At 41.3% G+C, this 10,983-nt stretch overlaps 1 protein-coding gene across 1 annotated transcript; it reads left to right on the top strand.

Annotated features, from left to right (window-relative positions):
- The first annotated feature begins 6,610 nt into the window (after positions 1-6,610).
- Positions 6,611-9,441, top strand: marcksl1a (MARCKS-like 1a). The gene is made up of 2 exons (XM_028000790.1): positions 6,611-6,954; positions 8,030-9,441. The coding sequence occupies exons 1-2, from the start codon at positions 6,871-6,873 to the stop codon at positions 8,558-8,560; spliced, it is 615 nt and encodes a 204-aa protein (XP_027856591.1). The 5' UTR covers positions 6,611-6,870; the 3' UTR covers positions 8,561-9,441.
- The last annotated feature ends 1,542 nt before the right edge of the window (positions 9,442-10,983 follow it).

Raw genomic sequence — 10,983 nt, 5'->3', positions numbered from 1 at the left:
TTAGCGTATCGCCTCAAATCCCTTGCTGCCTTCATACCTGATCTGCATGTTATGACAACGGAGAGAAACAAAGTCACTGCTTGCACAAGCCCTGATGAAAAGATAGGCAAAGAGGTTTCCCAAAAGTTTTAAACCAGAATCAAATTTCTTCATTTCTTCGTATTTTTCTTCCAAAGCAGCAAGATGTGAAACAATTCTGCATGCTTTCTTGGAGTCTTCTGTGGTTTTTCTTTGAGCTTTGGTTCCGGGCCAGTGATTACTTGAACACAGCAGCACATTGCCTAGGAAAAAAAAGCTATAAATTTATGAAACAGTAAGAATTCAGCAAAGCTCCAACAATGCAAGAGAGATTCTTAATTCCTCAGTTGATCATTACCACATGAAACATTTTCATAGTAGTTCTTTGAGAAATCCCCTTATTGCTGCAAAAATGTTTCAACCTAGATGATTCATAGGTTAGTGCTCGTACATAAAAAATACCAAACAAGCAAAAAGGACATTACTCTGCCATATGGTCAGGCAAATGAGCAAGAAAAAAAAAGAAAAAATTTTACAATTTCAGTGAAACTGCAAAATACGCATATTCATTTCACATAAACAAGATGAGTCCTCTTTTTTCCTCCTAGTAACTGGCATCCCAATAAAACCATGGTCTCTCCGTAACCATCACCCTTATACAGGTTGAGAGATGAGGCAGTTGCTATGGTAACTGGCTCTGTAGCATGTCTGCATGCTCACAGAAATGTCTGGTGTTGGTGGGAGGGGGGACAGTTGTCGCGACATGTCTGCCACCTGAGGAGACACGACACCAGGAGCAAGTCTATGCATTTTGGACAATTGCTGTTGTTTTCCCTCCATTTTCTGAGCTCTCCTGTGATGTGAGTGATTATTTTTTATCAGTGGGGTGAGTCTAAATATGCAGGCCAGCTTAAGTCACAGATGTGTGAGTTTGCATCCCTCATCATCTACCTCTGAGAGCTGCTGCCAGACCCCGACAGAAAGATACGTCTGCCCTTCCAGCCAAGATGTCTGCCGTGTGCAGCTTTGTGGTCGCCTGATGGTGAGGGCCTTTTTTGCAGTCAATAAGGCAGTTGATTGAATTAATTAGCATTACAAAAGGCTTTCTTTTAAGTCCACACTCCCCACTTCATGGTAGTGAAGAGGGCTCTGCACCTGATTTTTCTTGTAATTAGGTGCTTGACAATGCAAATGTTGTGCTTAGGCCTAACTAGATCAGATACATACAATCAAATTGACATCTTGAAGTGCAAATAAAGCTGCTTTCAAGTTTTGCTGACCCAAAATACAACAAACTGCAGAGAGTTATTTTAAGGCTGTTTGAAATACTTGAAATGGACACCTATTGGTTTTTAAAATTATTTACCATTTTTGAGCAATAATTAATGTTTTAGTGTATATAGCTTGTAGCCTAGGCTCAAGTAAAAAAAAGATAATTGGTGTAATGCAGCATGGAGAACTGTGGAATTATAGTCCTCATATTCTGTACTGTGGAATAGGGACTAGAGCTAGGTCCAAATTTTAAAGAAAGGGTTTTCAACTATTGAGGAATCATCCTTCTCAGGATTCCTAGGAATTTTTAGGGTATTGGAGGGGATTTCTAGCTTTAGAAAGAACTGTGAAGACAATGTCTCATATCTTTACCTTCAGGGAATTCCAGAGGGTGTTTGTAGATGTGGAGAAAACCTATAGCCACACCTCTTAAAAGGTATAATATGAGGGGTGCTCCTGTAGGGTTGGGTGCCTGGGTCGGTTTTTAGGGCTATCTGGTTCTTTAATATCGAAAGCAAGAGCATTATTTGCATTTCCTGCATATAAACAAGTATCCTGTTTATAAGGCCAGAAAAGATGTCTAAGAATAGTTGTAGAAAGAAAGGTGGCTGGTTTAAGAACCCCAGGGTCTCCTCTTTGCTTTTTGGTTCACAGCAAAGCATGCTGTGGAGAAGTCTGGCTTCTCCAAGTCAGACTTTTGACTGGATCTCAACTGAAAAAAAACAATAGATTTCTCCCTTTGGGCAGCATTTTGTACATAAATGCAGTAGCGGCTGGTGCTAAAAAAACTGTGGGGGGCGCACACAAACAAACAAATGAAAAACAAACAAAACATATCTTAAAAAATAGCACTATTTGAACATGAATTTTGCCCTCCTTTCCTTCTGCCCTGCAAATTTCTCAATTACATTCTTGTTAAAGTCAGTCATCTCTGTGACTAGTGTTTTCTCCATTGACAACATGGCCAATGCATTCAGCCTGTCCTGAGTCATTGAGTTTCTCCGAAAAGTCTTGATTCTTTTCAGAGTTGAAAAGCACCTTTCAGCTATGCTAAGTTTCCCCCAAAAACTTAGCTTCATTGCATTGTCTAGGTGGCTGCGGCTGTTTTCGTGCCGTTTGCATTTTTCTGAAAGATGTTTTAAGTCTCTTACCCCAGTTGTTGTCCACATTGCCTCCGTGCCAGAACTTTGAAATAGCAAACACGGAAAGCAGTAAAATGCATTGCTTAATGCAAACGTAAACGTGAATCGACCTAACGAACTGCAGCTGCGCTAATGAGTCGAATCGGGGATTGTCCAATCACACAATGTTTTAAAAAAAATTAGCCAGTACTGACGCTCTACACAACAGAATGGGTGTGTCCGGGACGCAGAGCGCTGCGCCCTGTGGAAAACCTTAAACAACCAATTAAAAGTCAGCCTCAGATCACCTGCTTGCCAAAAGTTGATGCGCCTACATACACTCTCATTAGGACGGCGCCCTGCACATAGGAAGTGTGCACAATGTGAGCAATTAGAATTATGTATTTACTATTTTAATAAATTCTAACATGTCTATTGGACACACAGTATGAATAAATACATTTCTAAGTATTTTGCAGTTCAGAATAGAAATCATTTATTATCTAAACAATTTAAAGGGGGCGGCGCCCAAGCGCCCCCTACTGGCCAGCCGCCACTGCATAAATGACAGTAGGATGAAAAGGAAGATGGATGGATGTATAAGATCGTTGTCTGCAGTAATGTCTTAAGCCCAAAAGCCCAAAAGAAAACCTCTTGATTTAAAGTTTTCTAGACTCGGCCCACTCAGAGGATACAGCAGTTTGAGCAAAAAAAAAAAAAAAAAAAAAAAATAGTATTAAGTGGTGTTATTGGTGTAACTTGTCATGTAATACTGACATGCCTCAGGATTTTATAGGGGGGGCGGGGGGGTCCACTAAGCTGTGAAACAAATGTACCACCTTTTGAGAGTGTCATTTAAAAGCACACAAGAAACATCTTGCACTTTTTTTAGTGATTATATGCATGATCTGCTTCCAAACAGAGCAAATTTGGGAAATTACCATAATCATCACGCTGGTGCACTTTTGCAATCTGCTCAAGGTGACTGTCTGAACATTTGTCCTTGCTGTGTCAAAAGAAACCTCGAAGACACATTTCTGATTCCCTCATTCCACTTCTCTTTGCTCTTAACCCCCCTACTTCTCTCCTACTTGGGATGCTCATCAGTGGGCTCCTTGAGACTTGGACAATGGAGGCTTTTTACTGAGCGTTTGAGGGCTCATCCTGTGTAAGAGCATGAAAAATGGGCAACTGCACAAATGGGGGCATTGAGTTGCTCAGAGGGAAGGCGAAGGAAGAGTGTGAAGAGGAGAAGCAGCATCATGCTCAATATGAAAGAAATTAACGAGCAAGAGGACGCAGGAAGTTCCACAGCAAGTATTTGAGTTATTTCTTAAGATATTCTGCACTTGAAATATCCATAATGTTTGTGTCAAAAATGTACGTAATAATGAAAAAAGCTCTTTAGATATACTTTTTTGTAAAAGTATATATACATTAGTCAAACCCTTTGAATTTACAAATAAATCTCACTGTAATTTTCTTGTGATTTAAAATGGTAAAATGGCACATAGTTGTGAAGTAATAAGAAAATTATGTATGGTGTTGCTAATTATTTACAACTTAAAAACTGAACTTTTTTGCATGTATTTGTATCTAACAAATGGTGTTATTAAATAAAGTTCACCTGTGTATAAATCATTCTCTGTACAAAGTTGTTCTGTGAAGGCCACAGAGGTTTGTTGCAAAAAAACACAATAAAGTCTGTCCTTCTACAGCAAAAACACCCACACAGCATGATGCTGCCACCCCCATGCTATGCAGTTGGGAAGGTGTTGTCAGCTATGCAAAGTATGTCTTTTCACAGAACATAACTTGTTCTCTTTTTGGAAATATTTCCTTTACAAGTAGATTTGAAGACAGGAGATCCCCTTCATGAAATATTTTATGTCTTCAATGCTATAAATGTACAACGTTGTATTCTTTTAATAAGTACACTGGCTTTATTAACACAGGCCTCAAACAGTCATTGAGGTTTGTTGTGCACTGTTTACCTGTCAACCATGACAACACACTTTGCGAGTGATGCAAGATGTTTCTTGGTCAAAGGAAAGTTACTGTGGCCATGTTAAATGCTTCAAATTGAAAAGGTAAGTCTTTTTCGTTTGCACAAGATGGACATCGCACTTGTGTGGTGCGCTGATATGGTTTTACAGTAAAATATTTTTTCTTAGATTGTTTTCCTATAATCACGTTTTTACCTTGATATCGCCTGACCACCTTTCAGGTATGTTGTTGGATTGTAATAATTGCTCTGAATTAAAAATGTTGCCCTAGTCCTCCAAAGTTCTATTATCATGATATTGTAATAAACTTATATGTGCTTTTATCTTTAGCTGCATTTATTACTGCAATAAGTCCTCCTAAAAAATCAATGAGACAGTTGCAGCTGATCCCAAACCCTGCTGCTCACGTTCTCACCAAAACCAGGATGATAGTTGGTTAGTTCCAAATTTTAGATAGTTCTAAAATCCTTACAGTGGGTCCCTATAGCTCAGAGAATATAGTAGCATCTCTGCAAGTGTCTGAATAGCACAGACTTGTGAACTTAACTCTGATCAGCCTGGGTTGAATCATTTGAAACTAGAGCACCTTAGCATACAGACATCCCCAGAGTCAACCCAGGAGTCCTCATCTGAGACCTGCAAAGAATGTCAAACCAAGCTTGAGACGGTGAGAATGGGGCTTCCAAAATGCTTGGTGTGATTCGTTTTACTGACTCAGTTCAGGGGGAATGCATATAGTGATAGTGGTGGGGGAGTCAAATTTAAAGCCCTCGGGGTACATTCAACCGCCGAATGGGCTGGAGACTGTTCTCTGGGTGGCTTTGCATGCCTCACATACCATGGCTGTGACATGCTGATGTGAGCATGTGGTGGGGAGATGTGTATGCTGTCAGGGACGAAGGGACAAGAGATGGAGGGAGATGGATGTACCAAAAATATGACTCAGAAGAAAGGGGAAATGAGTAGGTCTTGCAAGACAATGCAACATTCCCGCAGGGTTTTATTTGTGGGAAAACAATTGGTTCTTGTTGGATAAAGAGCAAGGTGGAGAATGACAAGCTCTTTAAGCTTGAAGCATGGTGTGACAAGGAAGACTACATCAAAATGTGGGCTCCCCAAAAAACAGGCAAACACAATCTACTGTTCTGGTATTTGCCTGGCTGAGAAGATGTTGTTACTGTCTGACAGTCTGTCTCCCCGTCTGTGTTGGTGACAAAAGGAGTTTCACTGCCATCTCCAAGTGCTTGATGTTATGTAACCAGTTTACTGTCAGAAAGCTGATCCTGTCACTTAAAATCTGGTGAAGGCCGTTAAAATGTTTCTTTCTCATAGAATATGAGTATCCTTTTACTACAGCGTAAAGAAAATTAATGTAGTGTTAGCTATTAGTAAAAGGTTAATCTATGTTTGCAATGAAATTAAAAAAGGCATTATAATACATTATTGATTACACAGTAATATACCTAAATCACTTTGTGTTTATTAATTTGCATTAGTATGACTTTAAGCTCATGCAAAACATCTGTATATTATTTCTCAGAAAAATAAATAAATAAAAAATAATACAGATATGACTATTAAAAAAAACATTTATTTGACCTGTTTGTCTGCCAACTGAAAAGTATCTCTGCACTGCATAATAACCATAACATGGTAGCAATATTACATATTGGTCTTGTATAATATTCATATTTTCAGATAAATTGATTGTGAGTTTCATTAGATGTAAAACATAATCATCTAAATTTACTGAATGAAAATACAACGGTGTGAAATCAATCAACTTTTGAATAGAATATTGTTTCTTTAATTGGTATTCTATATGCGTAGAGAACTTTTCCAATGAAACTGTTAGAAATAGATACTAAGCAGGAATAAGTGTATTTTATTTAAAGTAGGAAGGAAAAGCAAGGATTCCTAATAAAATGGTAGAATTTAGATTTGTGTTATCTACTCTCAGTTTCTCAATGGGTCTACTGATTTTATTTTAATTTTTTTAAACGTCTTTGGCACCAAACATTTATAAGTTTCCGAATGTCTTTAGCAGTCCAAAACAAAGTCTTGCAGGTCCTCTGGTGGAGCAGCTGTTATCAGGCCCGTCCTCTCGCTGCAGATTGGACAACGCTCGGCTGCCACGCCCGGAGGAGGAGACTCCGGTCGATTTTTGAGGCGCGGTTGAAGTACACACAGGCTGCCTGCCTGCCATCCTTTAATTTGAGCTCAGCCGCCGTGGGCTTCGCACTCAAACACACAGAGAGGGGGGTCTTCTAATTCTGCATCTTCTGAGGGGGGAAAAAAAGGAGATCCGATAGGATTTTTTTACACCACCCCGGGGCCTGACCTTTTTTTTTAATCCATCCCGGAGTTGGATTTTCTTTTATCTCTAAAAGCCTCCTCGGGTTTTTTTCTTTTTCGAGTTTTCTTTTTCATTTTTGTTGCGAAGGAAAAAGACAATGGGAGCCCAGTTGTCCAAGGGTGGAGTGGAGGTGGAGGGGAAGGCCGCCGCCGACCCTGCTGCTGCCAAAGCCAACGGCCAGGTGAGTGAAAGAGGCCCAGATGGAGGCGCATCAGCGGGGAGCCACATGGCAACCCAACGCCCACTGGCAGCATGGGTGCCACCGTGGGGCTCAGAGCCACTCCTGCGCCCCGTTTCCCCTTCAAACTAAACCCCCACTTAGAATTCTGTTTGGGGAAACAAATGATACCGAATTTGAAAATAATGGCAACAGATAAACTGTCGAGTTAGTCTCGCGCGTTCCCGCTTAGCGCGCACCCAGCTCAAGTCTTTGTTAATTCTGTCTGCGGGTGTGTGTGTGTGTGTGTGTGGGGAGGGGGGCTTTATACCAGCAATCTGACTTTAAATGTCTCCGATTCTTGTCGAAATTGGCGTTTGCTGCGTGTTCTCTCTCATGACTCGGTGGTTTTGGGTCAGACTGCGGCTTTTAGTGTCGAACAAAGGATGCGAGGCGCAGCGGTGCAAATGATGCAAATGCGCTCTGCTGGAGGCGCATTTTGCGGACTTGCAAACAAAGCGCGAAGAGGCGCCAGATCAAACCCTCTTTCCCTCAAAGCCGCATACTTTCAAGCTTGTCTCAAACCCGTAATTTATATAGCCTTATTTGAAAACTTTATCGAAAGCAACTGTTCAGTTATGATTAAAATGACAAGATTCAGCACCAGATTAAATTCTACATTTTAAAATCATTTCCCGGTTGTGCTATGCGGTGGCCCACTCTCTCTTTATATATATTTAAATATATTGTTTAATAGAAGGTTTTATCTGCTGCAACTATCTGGGATAAGAGCTCACCGTGTCGATTCAGTTTTTGGATGAGAGCAGCAACCAGCTTTGGTGGGAATTCCTTTGTTCCCAAACTTGCGCTCCATGGTGACGTTTTCATGACGCACTGCTGCCCCCCTGTGTCCGTTCAGTGTCTTGCATGCAACAGCAAAGCCCTCTATCACCGACGTGACAGGCTCTCTCTCTATTTGCAGCGCAACGTTTAGCGCTGCATATTTTTATGTGCTGGTCAAGAAATATTCTCAGCCATTCATCTGTTTTAAACTTAATAATTTTATGACTCATGCAGTTTGGTTTTGGTCCCTCTGCAGGAGAACGGCCACGTGAAGACCAACGGCGATGTTTCTGCCAAACCCGATGGTGAAGTGGCCACTGCCGATGGAAATGGAACTGCCGAACCAGCCAAGGAGGGTGAGGCCGGCGCAGGGGACGCCATTGAGGCCGCTCCAGCCACCGAGGGCGAGGCTTCCAAGGCGGAGGGCGAGGCCAGCAAGGATGCCAAGAAGAAGAAGAAGTTCTCTCTGAAGAATTCCTTCAAGTTCAAGGGCATCTCGCTGAAGAAGAATAAGAAGGGCAGCGAGGAGGGCAAGGAGGAGGCCACCTCTCCCACAACCGAGGACAAGCCAGAGGAGAACGGCCACACGGCCAAGGAGACCAAAGAGGAGACGCCGGCCGAAGAGGCCAAAGAGGGCGAGGCCGCCGCTGCCCCTGCAGCTGAGGGCGAGGCAACCAAGGCTGCAGAAGAGGCCCCACCAACAGATGCTGCCCCTGCCGAGGAGGCAGCTGCCCCCGCCGAGGGCACAACACCTGCAGCCTCTGAGGGCGAGGCCAAAGCAGAGTGACTGCACCAGAACTGATTTTCCAAGATTAAAGTATATAAATATATATATGAGAGACTTGTGCCACGTTCTCAAAGTTATAAACAAAACTACAAAAGAAGACAACAAAGGATATATCACGTTTGCTGATTCAACCACCAGTTCACTGCCTTTTATTAGTTCTTCGACAGACGGAATCTCACCGGGCCCTCTCATGATGAACGCATCAGCTTGCGTCTCTCCACCCTCCCCCTCATGGTACACACAGGGACTGGCGTGTGGCAAAGGTAACGGCTTGGACGCAGAGCGAATTAGGAATACTGACTTATTTTTCCCAATTCATGGAAAAAGCATCTTTTTTTTTTTTAACAGCGTGGCTACCCTATAACATCAATTTCTTTCTTTTGGGATCTAAAAAAAAAAAAATTTCCACTGTTTGCAGAGCTGGAGCAGACCATCTCTCTCACTCTAAAAGACTGTTATATGGACACATAAATCTTTCAAATGATCTGATTAATTTTTAGATTTTACATTCCTATGCTTTACCCCCTCCCTCTGAATTCCAAGTATTTTGTCATGTATAGAAAAGTGATAATCCAGGAGGGGAGATTGGAAATGAGCTATGTCTTTGTTCGTGCTTTTTTTTTTTTTTGGCTAAAACCACGTTCAAGCTTCTCGAGCATTGCAGTGTTCACATTTCAGAGTTTATAATTCGGGGGGGGGGGGGGGGGGGGGGGGGTTTGGGTTGTGTACAAATGTGAGCTTTTTATCTGCAAACTGTCTCTGTAAATATGTTTTGGCCAACATTCTTGGTTCTTTTTATTTTGCTATTGTTTGAAGATGTTAATGGTTTTATTGTAACTTTTAATAAGGGTAAAAATAAATGTTCAATCCCCTCTCTCTGACTTCTGCCTTGTGATTTAACACTCTAAACACACATACACTGGCTAGGATGGTCGCTAAAATTTTTCCAGGATATAAAGACATATTCTGGAGTATGTTGCACAATACATTCTGAAGATGAATCTCGTGAGTGAATATCAGCACAGAGAAGTGCTAATTCAACAAAATTTGTACTCCTAAGATGATATGTTTAAAGTGTAGGCAAGACTGCTGACTTGACACTTTTCTAACACCCTGAAAGAAGAGGGTAAGCCACAAAAAGACATTGTTAAAGAGGCTCATTCAGAGTGTGGTCTATAAAAGCATATTGATGGAAAGTTATGTGGAAGAAAAATGTGGTAGAAAATAATCTAAAGGGATAACAGCAGCCTTTCAAGCAATCCTTTGAGAGGATTGTGAGGCAAAGCCCATTCATAAGTTTGAGTGGTGGGTTCAAAAGGCGTGGACCAGAAGTCTTCAAGAGCGCCATCACACAGACCTGTACTCTCAGATTGGGTGTGTGAAGCCATTTCTGAACCAGAGAGAATAACAAATGTTTTACTGGAGTCAAGGAGAAAATTGGGAGGGCAGTGTTTCTCTGTGGCCCACTGTCCCAGTTTTCAGATGAATGTAGTTTTCCATTACTTATGCAAAACAGAGTCCCAGAGTATGGAGATAAAGTGGAGATGTACATAATTCAAGTTGTGTGGAACCATGTTCCATGGTTGAGGAACCATGCCATCTGCTTGTTTTCCTCTTGTGGTTTATGAGGACCTTACAGTACCACATCCTTGTCTCTCTGAACCAGTGTATTTTGACATACACTGTCAAAATATCAACACTTGGTTTAATGACCATGGCACTAGTGGGCCAGAAAAGTCACCTGGCCTTGAAACCACAGATAATCTATGGAACATTTTGAAGAGGAAAATGAGACACAATATCCAGCAATGCAGATGAAGGCTGCTGACAAAGAAACGGAGTGTTCCTCAATGCATCAGTCAGAGGTGGACCAACTATTTCCCAAGCTGCATTAATACAGTAATACAGTGTAAAAGGAGGCCTATTCAAGTATTGAGAGCATACAAATTGACATGCTATTTGAAAGCTTGAAAGTTTTGTTCAAATATAATTTTTTAAAATTAATCTTACACAATTTCTAAATTTTCCAAAACAGAATTTTGTTATGTATGAGCACTTTTATAAAAAATTACAATAAAGAAAGGCTTGAAACACGCACTAATTCCTGTGGATGAAGCCATTCAGTTCTAATGTGAATAGCTTCGAGAATAGAGCTGGGCTGGATTGATTAGTTTTGCTTTTTAAACTGACTAACTGAAATAAATTAACAAGTCATGCGTAAACATCCCTGAAGCTCGCCAAAGAGTCAGTCTTTGGCTCCACCTGGTGGGGTAAACAAGAACTGCACCGTAACGTTCACTTTGTTTTGCAATTTCCCCCGAATGGCACAGAGCTGTGTAAAACACCTCACGTGTTTAATCAAGACATTATATGCACAACCAAGTATTAGTAATGCAACTCTGTTCTAGTCTGGAAAAATTCGG

This window comes from Xiphophorus couchianus, chromosome 19 (genome assembly GCF_001444195.1).
Source record: "Xiphophorus couchianus chromosome 19, X_couchianus-1.0, whole genome shotgun sequence".
In the NCBI taxonomy this organism is placed as follows: domain Eukaryota; kingdom Metazoa; phylum Chordata; class Actinopteri; order Cyprinodontiformes; family Poeciliidae; genus Xiphophorus; species Xiphophorus couchianus.
The sequence above is the reverse complement of the archived record's forward strand: the minus strand, read 5'-3'. Positions and strand labels throughout refer to the sequence as shown.

Bases quoted from the DNA above. Each gene is read 5' to 3' on its own strand.
- marcksl1a (XM_028000790.1), top strand. From the start codon at position 6,871: ATGGGAGCCCAGTTGTCCAAGGGTGGAGTGGAGGTGGAGGGGAAGGCC. The intron at 6,955-8,029 runs GTGAGTGAAAGA...GTCCCTCTGCAG, and splicing joins CTGCCAAAGCCAACGGCCAG to GAGAACGGCCACGTGAAGAC.